The following is a 15,764-nucleotide window of genomic DNA, read 5'->3' as shown; positions in this document are numbered from 1 at the left end:
AGAGCAGTTAAGAACCACAAAGGAACAGTAGACAGTAGACAAATAAGCCTTATCATGGCTGTACTGGTACAGGCATGACAGGAGGCTGTGCAAAGCAGAATGTGCATCGTGTCCCAAAAACCAGTTACTCTAGTGATGCATGCCAGAGAAGCAGTCCAGGAAAAAGTACATAAATACACAAATGTCTTTTTTTGCTATGATTGTTTTATTTTCTATTTTAAATTATGATTCTATGTCCATTTTTAAAAATTTGAGTGATTTTGAAGGTATGTATTTTTTGAAAGATTCATTTTATGTATTTTGAAAGCTAGAGTTTGTGAAAGCTGGAGACAAAGATCGATGAATAAAGAAGTCTCTCTCCATACAGAACCAGAAACTTTCTTTAGTTTTTCCGCATGGTTTAAAGGGACCAGGGACCGAGACCATGTGCTGCTGATTTCTTAAGCACATTATCAAGTTAGAAGAAATAGCCAGGACTTCAACACATATCCATATGCGGATGATAGCATCTAGGTAGCCTACTTTGCCACAACACCAGCCCTTAATGTACAACTACTATGTAACACCTTTTGTGTAAGTATTGTATCCGAAACCTTCTAATGCATTATCAATTTTTCTACCTGATAAGCAGGGTTGTGTAACCACTAATAAATACCTAAAAACAAACCAAGAAGATGACATAAACATTGGGCCACCGTTAATGGAGAAGGTGATCAGGAAATGGCAAACACATAAGGGTCTCAGGACAGTGCACTTACCGACACGTAGGCATTTAGGAGGAGGGGACCAGCCATCCTCTGTACATGTAATGTTGGTCTGCCCATTTGGAAGACTATATCCTCGATGACAGTCAACATTTACAGATTGATTCTGCCAATATGTTCTTTCCCAAGGTGAATATTTCCCATTTTCCACAAAATATAAAGTGCATTTTCCTGAGAATTAAAATATTTTAAATTAAGAATATTAATTTGGTCAAAGTCATAAGTTAAAATGGCATAATTAGATTCAAATTAGAAAGCATATGTATTCAAAAGTACAGTGTGATAAATAAAAACTATGGTACTACCAATTATTTGTTGAGAAAAAAATCAATATTCCATGTGATATGTCAATTGTTTTTAAATTACATTAAACATAAAAGAAATTCTTGCCAAAATCTTTGTCATTTTTATAAAAAGTTTTATATAATAGAAAAACTGTTAAGAATACTTCCTTTGTTTCATTTTTTATATTCATCAATCTAATTATTTAAATGAGAGCTTAGAGAGAGAAAGAGGAGGCAGAGAGACACAAATAGCATGCTGATTTATCTACGGGTTCACTCTTCAAATACAGGCAAGCACTGCGGATGGTCTAGAATGAAGTCAGGAGCTGGAAACACAACGCAGATCTGCTGCGTGGGTGATATGAAGCCAGTTACTTGAGCCATTCACCCCTGTACCCAGAGATGCACATAAACAGGAAGCTGGAACTGTGAACAGAACCAGGACTCCAGGTAGACACTCTGAATCAGGAAGCAGGTGACCCACTGGCATTAGGCAAAAGTTCACCCAGCTGTAATCACATATGTGCTCTTCTTTCTGCACTCTGTGCAGTATTCACACACACAGAACAGGTAAGACATGTACTTACTGAGGCATGGCACTTGTGGTATCCATCCATCTTTGGTGCAATAAAGGTAATCCCAGTATGAATTTGAAGCAGTCATAAAGTTGTTGTCACAGTAATAGCTATAACGCTGTCCTATGGATACTGGGAAGTATGGTTTATATCTGTCTTCATAATATAGACGACCATGATTTATTTGTGGAAAATCACAAGGTTTCACTTGCAATGAGAAACACAAAGACAGCAGATATTAGCTTTTACCTTATGGAACAATCATAACAGAGATGAATCTGTTGATCAACCTGTTATATTCTCTTACTAGCACAATTACATCCACATGTATTAAGGTTTCTAGGACCAGCCAGGTCACAGAATTCAGATGCCTGAGGCATGTGAAGGGTCTCTGCTAGTGAATGTATAACTGTATCTATTGATCACAAGACAGGGAAACTAGCAAGAATTTTCAGAACAAATTGGTACAGAAAAATGCACTACCTGTGACTTAGACAATCTCCGTCTCCAGTCCCTGGCGCCAGCACACAGGCCCTCCCTTCTCCTTCCCCCTCTCTCTTCCCTTCCTTCCTCCTGGTTCTGGCTCTCCCCTGTCCTCCTCCATCTTGTCCCTTTCCCTGCTCTGGCAGCCCCCATCCTGTCACAATGGCAGGAGATGTGTCCCTTGCAGTTCTCTCCCCCTCCGCCCCTGCTCCTGTTGCTACCCTGCTGTGATAAAGGGCCTACTAAACAACAACAACAACAACAAATCAGCGGCATTTTTATATGCCCAATTATGCTTTGGTTGACTTGCAAGATCAGCCTGATTTGTAACAGTTACCAAAAAACTGATACGCCTGGGGTAATTTAAACAAGGATGTCTACAATGAAAGTTACATGAAATCAAGAAAAAAATTAGAAGAATACATACTAACAGACAGAGACACAAAGAGAAATATCTTTCACATTAAGGGATTGGTAAAATTAATGTCGTTAAAACACCCATATTTCTTGCAGCATTTTACACATTCATTTGGATCACAATCAAAATGCTGAGGACATTCTTCACAAAGCTAGAAAAAGAAATCTAAAAATCATATAAAATACAAAAGACTCCAAATAGGCTATCAAACTTAAATCATAAAAACAAAGTAGGAGGTTCCGGCGCAATGGTGCAGTAGTTAAGGTCCTCGCCTTGCACACCCGGGGTTCCCATATGGGCGCTGGTTCTATCCCCGGCAGCCCCGCTTCCCTTCCAGCTCCCTGCCTGTGGCCTGGGAAAACAGTCGAGGACGGCCCAAAGATTTGGGACCCTGCACCCGCGTGGGAGACCCGGAAGAGGCTCCTGGCTTCGGATCAGCATAGTATCGGCCCGTTGCGCTCACTTGGGGAGTGAATCATCAGATGGAAGATCTTCCTCTCGGTCTCTTCTCCACTCTGTATATCTGACTTTGTAATAAAAATAAATAAATCTTTAAAAAAAAAAAGCAGAGGTTTAGGGACTGGTGTTGTTACATACAGGTAAAGCTGTGCCTTCAGCACCAGCATGCACTATTGGTGCCTGTTTGAGTCCTGGCTGCTCTGTGATCCAGCTCCCTATTAGTGCAACCGGCAGGAGAGTGGAAGCAATTCCAAGTGCTTGAGCTCCTTGCACTCTCAACTGTGAGATGTGGGGGAAGTTCCTGGCTTCCTATCCAGTGCAGCCCAGCTCTGACAGTTGTAGCAATTTGAAGAGTGAAGTAGAGAAAGATCTTTCTCATGCTCTGTTAGTCTCTCTCTCTTTTTCTCTCTCTCTCTCTTTCTCTGTCATTCAAATACATAGATAAATATTAATTAAGAGGGGGAAAGATGGCTGAACAGGGTATGCAAGTGTAGCTGAGCGAGCAGAGAGAACTCGCAGACGAAATTGGGTTGAATCAAGAGTTAAAGAAAGAAAGTCCCTGGGCTGGGTGAACGAAGCTCCCTGGGGACCAACTGAGGGAAAAAAGAAACACAAGGAGAAATTACTGAAAACATCTGAAGTTGCAGCCAGCCACCCAAGAGGAAGGTGAACACAGGATAGCAACAGAAAAGCATCTCCACAGACAGACAAAATCTGAGTGAATTCGAAATTGATATCAAGAGAACAGGAACAGGCAGACTCCTGGTGGGAACAGGCACCTTCTGCATGAGACAGTGGCAAGCGAAAAGCCACAAGACAAAACACCGCTGAAGGGAGGCACTGCTATGAAGCCCACGGGCCCCTAACTGATCAATCCCCAGGACAGGGTGGGCAAGGCATTGTGGAATGAGCCTCTAGAGAGAGAGCAGCTGTGGAGTGATCCAGGCTGAGGGACCAACTCAAGATCAGAGGGCACCCCACAGCTGGAGGTGTGCCCTAGAACCCCAGAGAGATACCAGAACCACCCAAAAGGGAGACTCTGGATCCCTGTGGGGCAGAACGTAGATTGGGAGCAGCTAAACACATTGCAGTATGTGCCACAGTGAAATCCCAGGGAGCTCAAAACAATGCACATAATTGTGTTATTCATTTTGTTTATATATAAAATATGAATAAATGAAATATGAAGAAATGGATATATTATCATAAATCTAATTAAACATTTTGACAGGTTGATATTTTCATCCTTAGGAATGCTTACTTTTGAAAAAAGGCCTCACTGAGCATGAGAGTGTAGCCTTAAGATCTTCCCTGTGTATATGGCCGGAATTTCTATTTTTATTAATACTTCATTTTGTTTCATTTTATTTTAATATATCAATCGGTGTGAGGAGTGATTCGAACATCCCACCTTGGACCCTGTGCCCTTTCTTGCTTCCCCTTCCCCACAGCTTGTGAAACTCACCCAGTTCTGCTTATCCACCAATCAGACGTAAGCTGGCGCCTTACCTGAGAATCCGGCTCCCCAGTCTCTCCCAGTGCCTCCCCCAGCCCCTTCCCACCACCCTGCGGCTCAGGTAACCTCAGTCACTGGTCCTTGGGGCACACAGCTCACACAGCCCCGCCCTTTCCTTCCCTCTCTCTTTCCACTCTTCTCCTGGCTCTCTGTGGCCTCCTCTACCCTGTACCTTATGGTTGGTTACTCTTGTGCTGCCAGTCCCCATCCTGCCACCATGGTAGGAGACATGTCCCTTCTTCTTTCCCTCCCATCTGTCCATGTCCCTGATCCTACCCCATTGGGAAAAAGGACCTCCTAATATCACACCGTGTCTGGGATTTGGGCTAGTGGTAAACTAATCATGAAAAGAGAACTTGGCTGCTGGAATTAGCTGCGTGTAGCAACATTAAGAACTGTAACAACTTTAAGTGTATTTTAGAACCTAACAATTGGATTATGTAATAGTGAGTAAGTACTTTGGTCAACATGTTTTACAATTACAAATGTCTGTGTTTATAATTGCATTAAAGTGTGGCTTAAAGTAAACAAATTAGAATAAAGTTATCCTGTGATGTTAGAATTTGGTTGGTCATTATTATGTTAATCTTGATTGTTTTAGATCTCTAAAACTATCACATAGGAAATCAGCCAATTAAGTCCCCAGCTAGAGATGATATTATTTTATAGTTCAGTCAAAAGACACCAAATGAAGATTACAGCAGCAACAACAAAGAAAGCATCATAACTTGTTTGAACAGAATGCCTGACACCCTTCTTATTTATTTATTTATTTATTTTTTAATTACACTGCATTATGTGACACAGTTTCATAGGCTCTGTGATTCCCCCAACCCCTTCCCGAGCCCTCCCCCCATGATGGATTCCTCCACCTTGTTAGAGTATTACAGTTCGAATTCAGTCAAGACTCTTTCTTTGCATACCTATACCAAGCATAGAGTCCAGCATCTTATTGTCCAGATAGATTCAACGGTTTCTTGGGGAGACCATCTCTGGTCTGAAAGCAGAGCTGGCAGAATATCATCCTGATCAATTAAAAGCCCCAACATAACATCGACAACAATTTACAACATTATGGAATTAATTCTCATGGTACTGATGGTACCATGGTACTCATGGTAACCAATATGCTAAAAAATGCAAGCTCTTAACCACATCCTGTGACTACTTCATTGACGTTTGAATCTTAGTTTATACACAGAACTAGCTGCTATACACATTAAAATGGCTATAGAGTACTATTCAGCTGTCTCATGTCTATCCTCATTTTAGTATTTAGCAGTTTATAGTGTTGAAGCATAATTTTGCTGAACTTGGCAGATTTTAGGATAAACTAAACTGGCTTATAACTCTAACAAGGCATATGTCAACAATTGAAGTGCGGAACAGTTTCAGGAGGGGTGTGCAGAGAAATCCTCAATACCCCAGTGAGGAGTAACTAATCTGTGTCCTACCTAGTAAGGTATGTGTGAGTCCACGCTGACTGTTTCCTGTCTGATTCTAAGCTTTCCTTGTTGTCTATCTATTCTAATTGTTTGCTTGCTTGTTTTTTGGAGGGACTCCAGAGCAACCCTGATGGTCATTGCAAGAGAGTGTGGGGATCCATAGTTGGAACTAAGTAAGGACCTGAGAAAGCTCTTCTCCGTAGTCTTGAAGGAAGTTTACTGTTCTTCTGTTTCCGCGGAATGCTCAGGGCACCCGGCTGTTGTTCCAATGACCTTGGATCCTGTGAGGAAGGATTTGGGCTTCTTCCATCCCATGTGGTAGAGTCAAGCAGGAGTGGGTGACTTCGGAGTGCCCCTGAAGGCACTCCTATTCACCATGGTCTCCTTGGCAGGTGGGATGTAGTCCTTGGTGCCCATACTGAGTGTCCTTGGTGAGGATCTGAGAGTCTTCAGGGTTGGATACAAGCCTCCTCCTGTCCACCTGCTCCACTCAGGGGTTCCCCCCCTGCCTCTTCTGTGCATATGACCTCCTGTTATGAGGTTGTCAGGATCGCTCTTGATTCCCCCATATGACTTTGTAGTTTTACTATTGTCTAATGCTGATTTGAATCTATTTTCTAGGAGTTACCTGTTGTGTTCCTGATAGGTCATACTTCATGAGTTCCTCACAACTTCTAAGGAGATGGAAGAATTCTCTGCTCTCCTGCCCAATTTCCGAGTAGCTTAGGGTCTTAAAAGTATATTAGATTTTACAACTCTTTGATGTAGATCATAAGCAGATTGACTCACATTGATAACACACCTTTCTTGAAAAAAAAAAAAGTCCATGTCGGTGCTATAGTTTAGCTGGTTAAGCCGCCACCTCGGATGCATGCAACCAGTATGGGTGCCAGTTGGAGACTGGGCTGCTCCACTTCCAATCTCTGCTAATATACCTGAAAACAGTAGTTGAAGATGGCACAAGTGACCAGGAACCAGAAGTTTCTTTCTGCCTCCTGTGAATGTACAGGGTCCCAAGGCTTTGGGCCGTCTTCTACTGCTTTCCAGGCACAAAGAAGGGATTTGGGCAGAAGTGGTACAGCTGGGACACAAATCAACATCTACATGGGATGCAAGGAATGCTTGAAGGGGAGCATTAGCAATCTGAGTCATTGTGCTGGGTATTGCATCATTTTATTTACAAGGTTTTTGTTCTTGAGTGACACCTAAATCTTTATGTTACATCTGACGTTATAATGGTACTTAAAATATTAAATACACAAAATTTGAAAGTGAAATCTTTTGCAAACATCTTATATGTGTCTAAATGTTTTGAGATGGTATTTTTCTCAGTTCAGAGACATTTCAGGGCTAGGCAAAATTACAGTCTGTCTGTGCCTTAACAAATTGAAATTTGATATATGTAGATTTTCATAATTTAATTCCTCTCCAAATCACATATGGTGTGTCTTTCATTGATTTTCACCATTTTTCCATTTTGTTTTCTTCCTACTAAATGTGCATTGAAAGCATTATCATACAGCTGAGTTATATTATGAACCTTCATTCAGACATTCTCATCCAGTTATTTCTACACAAACACACACACACACCCCAATCATGCTCCCCTATCAATACATTTGAAAATGAAGCTGCTTTCAACTCACCTTGTCCAATGACAGCAGGAACACCTAACATGAGCATGACATTGATTAAGGTGAACATGTTGGAAAATCCAGTCATATAAAACTTAAATTCTCTTGCAGGAGTGGGTTGGTGTTGCTTGGAATCCTACTTTCATTAGCAGATGGACCCAAGTTTTGAATGTCAGTGTCCTACCAGGAAACTGGCTAGATGAAGTAATTTTGGTAAATATCAAAGTTCACGGAGTTTACGGGAAATAACAAGAGATTGTCCAATCAATGCCTTTTCATGAATACCTTGGATACATTCTTGATATTTGCTTGATCAAATGATAGCTGCTCAATTTCCATGTTGTGGTCGGTGTCCCTGCATTTGGAGTACACAAGGCTGGATCCCATTGATCTGGGAGAGACCCATGACCTTCTCCCTCACATGGAAGCCAGAGGTTTGAAAAAGGTCCCAGGAGCTGATACCAGTTCTCATTATATTTCAATAGCATCAATGTTCTACTAATGAATTCCTTTTAAAAAGATTCACTAAGTGTTAGATTCTGCCTTTACAGTTTTCACATTTTGTAGATTTAAAAAATTTGTTAAAAATTAACTTTGGCCAAATATACTTTCTGGAATTTCGGAACAAATTGGATTTCAAAATCAGTTTGCTCAAATGAGTCTTTAATAATGGCAGTGTGAAGGAATTGCTATCTATCTTTTCTTCCTCCAAAATGAAGCAATAATAACTGGATATATTCTCTAGAAATAGAGTCTCTAGAAATGGGTTAGAGGGCATGCTGTTGAGGAGCAGTCCTTCTAGAATGTCTCTGTGAGTCTTCTTGATGGAGAGTGGTAGTTCTCATCAACCACCACCAGCCACTCCAGTTCCTTGGCTCAGAAGTCATGCCCCAAGCAGAGAGGCAGGACACATGGACTGACACCTCTGTGGCTGAGAGCTGTGTGTGTGTGTGTGTGTGTGCTTAGAGTCTTTGAAAGGCCATGCCTTAATGCACTGTTGAATAAGAGAAGATTAGGGTGGGAAGTGCCTTAGTGAAAACTGTTATCTCAAAGTTCTAGTTGGGCAAGCAGCAAAGAAGTTGGCCAGTCAGAATTTCAATAGGGAATTTGGGAGTAGGAGACACCAAGAAAAGGGCCCTTTGAAATGACACTGACTAACTGGGATCCAGAAGCTTATGGTCATGCAGCAGGCTGTGTTCAGATAGACAAACCGGGGAACCCTGTGAGCAGCTAGTCCTTTAGTAAAGTAGGGATGGGAATGTCAGTCTTAGGTGAAAGGCATCTCTCCAGTCACTTGCAGACAATGGTCAAACATAAGAATCTCATTGGCTCAACCACTGGGCAATGATGGGTTGACTACTAAGCTATGCTGACTGAGAAATTGCTGTTAGGAAATCCAAATATGAAACACACACAAGAAACAAAAACTGAGCAATGGCCTCAGATCTCATGTCCTTTGAAGAAAGAATCTACAAATTGGCCTACGCAAGTCACAAACAAGCAAAATTGTGCAATACCATGAAGCCCTTGATTGGGAGGACTCATGAGTCAGAATTGCTGCAATGTGCAATCTAAGATTTCTAACATTTTCTATTCAACAGAAAATTGTGTTTTAACATGAATGTTATGAGAGAAGGAAAGAGGTGTGAATGACTCCACACAGTAGAAAGGAGTCATAAATGGGCAATAAAACTTGGTTGTGAGATGAGGCAAGTTTAGGAATAAAAACATAAAGGTGTCATAACAGTATAAATGTGATTGGGGTGTGGAAAAGTGCAGCACATGAACAATTATAACTTTGTAAAGTCACAAATATTGCTTATCTAGAATTAACCATCCATCATTTTATGTGCATATATGCATATATACATGCATATTTCACAACATGTTGCATATGATAAATACACACAGTCTGACCTTTCTGAAACTAAAATTCAGAGGACTGCCACAACAATGGTGAAGGTATATAATTCAAATATGTGATAACTGAGCAGTCTAAAAAACAAATAAATGGAATATACAAAAATTATAGATACTAAATAAGTTTTTCTGTAGGCAGTAAGATTTAAATCATATTCAAAAGAGGAAACATGCTGTAGAGAAGTGTGAAGCCCTCGGAGAACGTGCTGGATTGGGCTTCCAAAGTAGAAGTCTCCATATACACAGGAGACAGTCAGGAAATAACAAGTTGAAGCTTTCACAAGCATTGGAAAGTAAATTCAAGTAAGCAAGTTTGTGTAAAGCATAAATTTGAAAATCAGAGCAAGTCTTCAGTTGCTGTGTATGTGTCCAAACCCAACATTGGAGTATCAGGATTCAATTCCCAGGTTTGGTTTTCAACTCCATTTTCCACCTTTTCAGATCATGGGAGACAGCATGGATGACTCATTAATAGAATTTCTGCCAGTCATGTGGGTGACCTTGACTCAGTTCCCGCATCTGACCTTCACCCTGGCATAGACTCAAAAACTGTGGGCATTTGAGAAATAGACCAGACAATGAAAATCCTCTCTCCCTGTTTCTCCCGCTGTTTCTTTTCAAACAGCAAAGTAAAAAATATTACCGGAGAAAAGAACTGTTAGTAGACATCCATTTTGTGTTCAACCATGTGTGTTCTCACAAGTTTATTGAAAGCATTTTTCTGGTTCACAGTGTCCTACCTAGACCCATTATTCCAAACTCTCTCAGAACTTCTCATTGGATATTGGCTAGCGGAGTAAAATGTTGCTTCTTGGATTCATTCATTTGGGATAATCTTATATACTTGTATTGACATAAATTACACATCAACAAATTTGTGAAATTTCTACTCATAAATTATTAACTTCCATTAATTAATTAATTAAAGTGATTTAAATCAGCTTTGTAAGTTTTGTTATCCAAAATGCTAATATTAATCATTAGATATTAACTTGTGCAATGATATGTTAATTATTGATAAGCTTGAGTTATATTAATGTGATCATTCTGCTATGAGTTTTAAGATGCATGATTACTCCTCAATTTTACAATGTAAATGGTATACCACAAACCTTCACAGCTTTTGGTAGCTTCTATTAGAAGCTTCAGGATTCATAGATGAACTGTCTTTAATATTTTTAACTAAACAGAATATGTTCATTGATAATAGATGGGGAGTATTTTTTACTTTCCTAAACAAGAAGATCCATTTTGAGTTGCTGAGAACAACTCAACACACAAATGAAAGATTTAAATGAAGCACTTAAAAAACAGCTTACTTAAAAAAAAATGTGAGTTCTCCAATTGTTAATTAGCCTAATTCATTTATGTAATCATGGTGCTTTAAGATTGTCAGGCTCTTTTCCTAAGATACAACATACATGGCACAGTTGGCAAAAATAGCCCAAAGCCCTGCATGCTGTAGGTATGAGAGGGTGTTCACAATCCTAGTGATAATTTTAGATTTGCCTAATTTCTCTGGTCACTTTGATCAGGTTTTGCTTGAAACAAATTAAACCTTTGTTGTAGCTCAAGATACACATAGAATTGCCATGTCTTCTTGTGGAGTTTGTGACATTATTTGGTAATGTTGACCTTTTTTGGTTTGTAAAATCTATTTTGTTTGATATTAATACACGCATTCCACATTGCCTCTGATTATTCTTTCAATGTCATAACTTTTTCACTTTAATTTACCTTAATACTCATACAGGCATTGTTAGATTGTTGACCACCCATGTATGAAAAACATGAGCCTGTTGTAAAAAATGTAAAGAGGCTTTTATTTGAGTTTCCCTCTCGGGCTCCCTTCTCAGTCAGCAAGGAAAGAGAGAGACAGCTGTGGAGAAAAACGTTAAGCAGGGGAGTGTGTGAGTTTTATGCCCCTCCTGACACAGAGGCTGGCATACGTCGGGAATGTGCACCTACGTCTATCATTGGCCAGCTAGCCCAGTGATGTGCCTGACCCCAGCAGCCCTTTCTGGTTCTGGGCTTGGGTTTGAGTGATTGACCGGCATTGAGTCAGCCCAGTCTATTTCCTCTACCTGCAGTAGCTATCAGGTATATGAGTGAATTGTATAGTCACATAAGTATTTAGAGTGAATTTCTTATAGCTAGCTGATATTTAAATCATTAAAAATTCATTTACAGCAAACATCTGAAACAGCAGTTCAGGTATTGGTTTCTAGATTGCATCCCACATGGGAGTAGTTAAGTTCAAATTCCAGCTCTATTTCTCATTTCAGTACTGAGTTGTTTTTTTTTAAAGATTTATTTTTATTATTTTTCTATTGGAAAGGCGGATATACAGAGAGGAGAGACAGAGAGGAAGATCTTCCGTCCCATGATTCAATCCCCAAGTGAGCGCAATGGCCTATGCTATGCCAATCCGAAGCCAGGAGCCTCTTCCGGGTCTCCCACGCGGGTGCAGGGTCCCAAAGCTTTGGGCCGTCCTCGACTGCTTTCCCGGGCCACGGGCAGGGAGCTGGAAGGGAAGCGGGGCCACCGGGATAGAACCGGCGCCCATATGAGATCCCGGGCGTGCAAGGCCAGGACCTTTAACCACTTGCGCCACCGCGCCGGGCCCAGTACTGAGTTTTAATAATTGGATCTCTGCCATTCAAATGGAACAGACAGACTGAGTTCCTGGATCCTGGCTTTGGAAGGACCCAGTCCTTGATGTTCTAGGCATTTGAAGCTTATGAAGCAGCAGATGGGAGAGGTCTCTCTGTAGATCCTTTGCTCTCTGGTAACTCTCTCTCTGCCTTTCACAAGAAAATGCATGACAAATGGAAAAACATAAATTTTGAAATTTCTATGTTTTAGTCTCTATACAGAACATAAACATTTCATGTAATAATTGATATGATTTCTGTCACACTTGTTGAAATAATGTAAAATTCAAGAAAATTCATTCTTTCAATGTTCATTTAATCACATGGCTCTGAACTTACCAGAGTTTTGTTCCCTTTTTTTCATTGCTAAAAATCTCTTTACCTTCCACTTGCTCACATTTTGAAAGCTCCTTCCTTCAGAAACGCATTCAGTGATGTGCAGCCAATATTCATTCAGACCATAATCAGCAGGCCTTAAAAGTTCATGAAAAGGGCCCAGTTTGGTAGCCGAGTGGCTAAAGTCCTCACTTGCACATGCCAGGATCCCATATTGGTGTCGGTTCATGTCCTTACAGCACAGCTTCCCATCCAGTTCCTTGCTTGGGCATGGTTCCAGAGACCAGCTCAGGCTGACTCGAGAACTTGCAAAGGATGCATGGATTAAAGAGAAGATAGAGGAGAGACACCATGGGCCACTATGGCATGATGCTCTTAATGGACAACTCAGAAAAGCTGCCTGCCTTATTTATGCACAAATTATCACAAGCTTTTTGTTGCACAACATCCAGTTCTTTCATTTTTATTTCATTATAAAAGAATGACTACAAGAAAAATCCAAAAGAAATTATTGTTATTTTACTTCAGGGAGAATATTTTCAGTAAGCTATTGCTCATTCAATACTTCAGTCACCCAGCTGAAGTCAGGAACTCCACAGATGCCAGCACATGTGGTTACATAGTGAGAGGTGGTTTCCTTATATACAGAACCAATTTTCACTAAAACTAAACTAATATTACTTAAAATATCACAACTCAAGATTAAAATGAAATCCTATGAATGAGAGAAACTTACAAAGGTATATATCATAGAATCACCACTGAATCATAATCATATACTAATTGCCATCACCTTAACCTAGAACAGATACAATTGGTGGTTGTTGTTTGATTGTCTTTGTGAAAGGTATCAGGACAACTCAGCCTTTATATAAACAGAGGGTCTTTACAAGAAACTTCTTTTTAATTTATGAACTGTTTTTTTCCCCCTTAAATACAACTTCCACTATAACGTAGAAGTCTTAAGCCATTTTTCTCTGGGGATTCACATTTGTCTCCCTTTAGAAGATGCCTCATATACTTTTTGCTTTCCGTGGTGAGAAACCAAAATGTGTCAGTTCATATGTTGTAAGGGTTCAAGGCTGCATATTGTGGGCTCAATTGTACTGTGGTATGCTTTTAGCTGTGTGCCATTGCCTTAAGTTGCTAAAGACACTTCCACCATAACATGACTGATCAGTTTGAGGTGTTATGCCAGTTATGGGGAAACATTTCACATTTGCAGAAAAGCAACAACACCCTTGGGAGAAGTCTATGAAATATCAGAGAGGTGACTGAGTGTCCATAAGATGGGGTGAGGCAGCAACGAGGTGACCAGAGACATTCTACAGGACCTTGCCATGCAGCAAGAAACTCCTAGTAGGCTTGCTAATGGAGGAGTGGTGCTAATCACACCATTGCTCCAACTGTCCCAACTGCATTGCATCCGCAGCCTGGGAAGCAGCTGAGGATAACCCAAAGCATTGTGACCCTGCAACCAAATGGGAATCCTGGAAGAAGTTCCAGGCTCCCTGCCTTGCCAAACTCAGTACCTGCTGTTGTGGCTGCTTGGGGAGTGAACCAATGGACAGGAGATCTTCCTCTCAGTCTCTCCTCCTCTCTGTATGTACAGTTTTCCAATAAAAAATAATTAAATATTTAAAACTGTGTTTTAGAAGATGTTCGATTGAGGTAGGCTGAAGTAACCCAGAGTGTGGAAGGAAGGAGACAGGATTCAGCGGAGGACAGGGCAAGAAGAAAAGAATCACTGGGAAAGCTGTTTGAAACACCGTGCAGTCCATAGGACTGAGGCAGAGGGTTAACATCTGTGAGATAGATGCGAAAACTGTCGAGATTGTGAACTGTAACTGCAGCCCAAGAGGGTGAAGGTGGCTCTAGATCACAGAACCGCATGAGTTGAAGAAAGAGGGGAGTGAGTAGGAGACATGTGCAAGTCCAAGCACACTGTACAGCCATCCTGGCAGTAGGACTGGGCACCAGTGTCTGGGGCAAACAAAGTGTGTGACATTGGAGACAAGGTAAGGTGTGGGGACCAGGAGCCTGACGGCAAGGATTTAGGAAAGTATCTGCCGGGTGTACACCCAGGAATACAATTTGGAACATACTGTGGCGGACCAGGGAGGTAATAATCAGTGGGAGTAATTAACAGCAGCCTACCTTGAGAAACTCATTTATACTGAAGTTACAAAACTGCCCTTCAACATTCCTACCTAGATCTGGGCAGAGAGGGCACTCAAGCCTGGAGAAAAGAAATAAACTGGACACCCACAAGGTGGGAGCAGTGGACAAGCAGAATGAGTGTTAAACTCCAACTCCCCAGGCTACACTTGCCTTCTGAAGAAAGCAGGTCCAAAGAAACCCTCATAACCACCCACTAGCAGGGTTACAGTGTGAGTATCATTACCCTAGGTCTCCCATGTCATTGAACAGCCAGAATTGTCCCAGAAAACCCCAACAACACATCAGAGACCAGTACCACAAGGTAACAAGACGATACAGGCATGGAGAGAGGCGGCAGGAAAGAAAAGTCAGACGAAGGAGCCTATGCTTCCCAATCACAAATGATCAAAAGATCATGACAATCTCACATGCAAGATGAAGACATTGACAAACTATCAGGCAAGGAATACAAAGAAATCATCATGAAACTCTACCAAGACAATGAAAAGTGATGGGAGGAACTTACAGAATTCAAAAATCACATCATCACAGAAAGAAATCAAATCCAAACTTAAGTGCTTGCCTTAAAAACCATGATCCAAAGCCTGACCAGCAGAATGAATGCTGCAGAAGACAGAATATCAGAAATAGAATAAAACCAAAATGGCAACACACATTTCTTTAAGCATCTAGAGGAAACCTGAGCAGAGTCAAGAAAACTGTATATAGACAGGATTGCAGGAGGTACTCTATGAAAGTATAAAGAATTTCCAAAACACGAGGCTCATAGGGGCAACCCAAATCCAGGAAGGACAGAGAACCCCATATGGATTCAACCTGAAATGGACTTCACCAAGGTGCGTTGTTTTCAAGCTCCCCTACAACAAACACAAGGAAAGAATTCAGAAACAAGCACAAAGAAAAGACAAGATTGCATTTAGAGGGAAACCAATCAGAATCACTGCAGAAGAGTGACTGAAGAAGAGACCCTTTGTGCAAGAAGACAATGGAAGAACATTTTGAGATCCTAAAACAAAAATAACTGTCAACCAAGAATACTGTACCCAGTGAAGTTCTCATTTCTTTGCAAGAATGAAATTAAATACTTCCATGATA

General features: G+C 40.9%; 1 protein-coding gene across 1 annotated transcript in view; it reads right to left on the bottom strand.

Moving 5' to 3' along the window:
- Positions 1–7,648, bottom strand: part of LOC121160087 (complement factor H-like) — a 36,099-nt gene extending 28,451 nt beyond the window's left edge. The window contains exons 1-3 of the mRNA XM_040985775.1: positions 7,591–7,648; positions 1,636–1,830; positions 759–935 (exon numbers count right to left, since the gene is read on the bottom strand). Of these exons, the coding sequence (XP_040841709.1) occupies positions 759–935; positions 1,636–1,830; positions 7,591–7,648 (430 nt within the window). The remainder of the gene's footprint in view (positions 1–758; positions 936–1,635; positions 1,831–7,590) is intronic.
- Positions 7,649–15,764: the final 8,116 nt, after the last annotated feature.

This window comes from Ochotona curzoniae, unplaced genomic scaffold (assembly GCF_017591425.1).
Source record: "Ochotona curzoniae isolate NIBS_2020 unplaced genomic scaffold, NIBS_Ocur_1.0 contig_430, whole genome shotgun sequence".
NCBI classification, from domain to species: Eukaryota; Metazoa; Chordata; class Mammalia; order Lagomorpha; family Ochotonidae; genus Ochotona; species Ochotona curzoniae.
The sequence above is the reverse complement of the archived record's forward strand: the minus strand, read 5'-3'. Positions and strand labels throughout refer to the sequence as shown.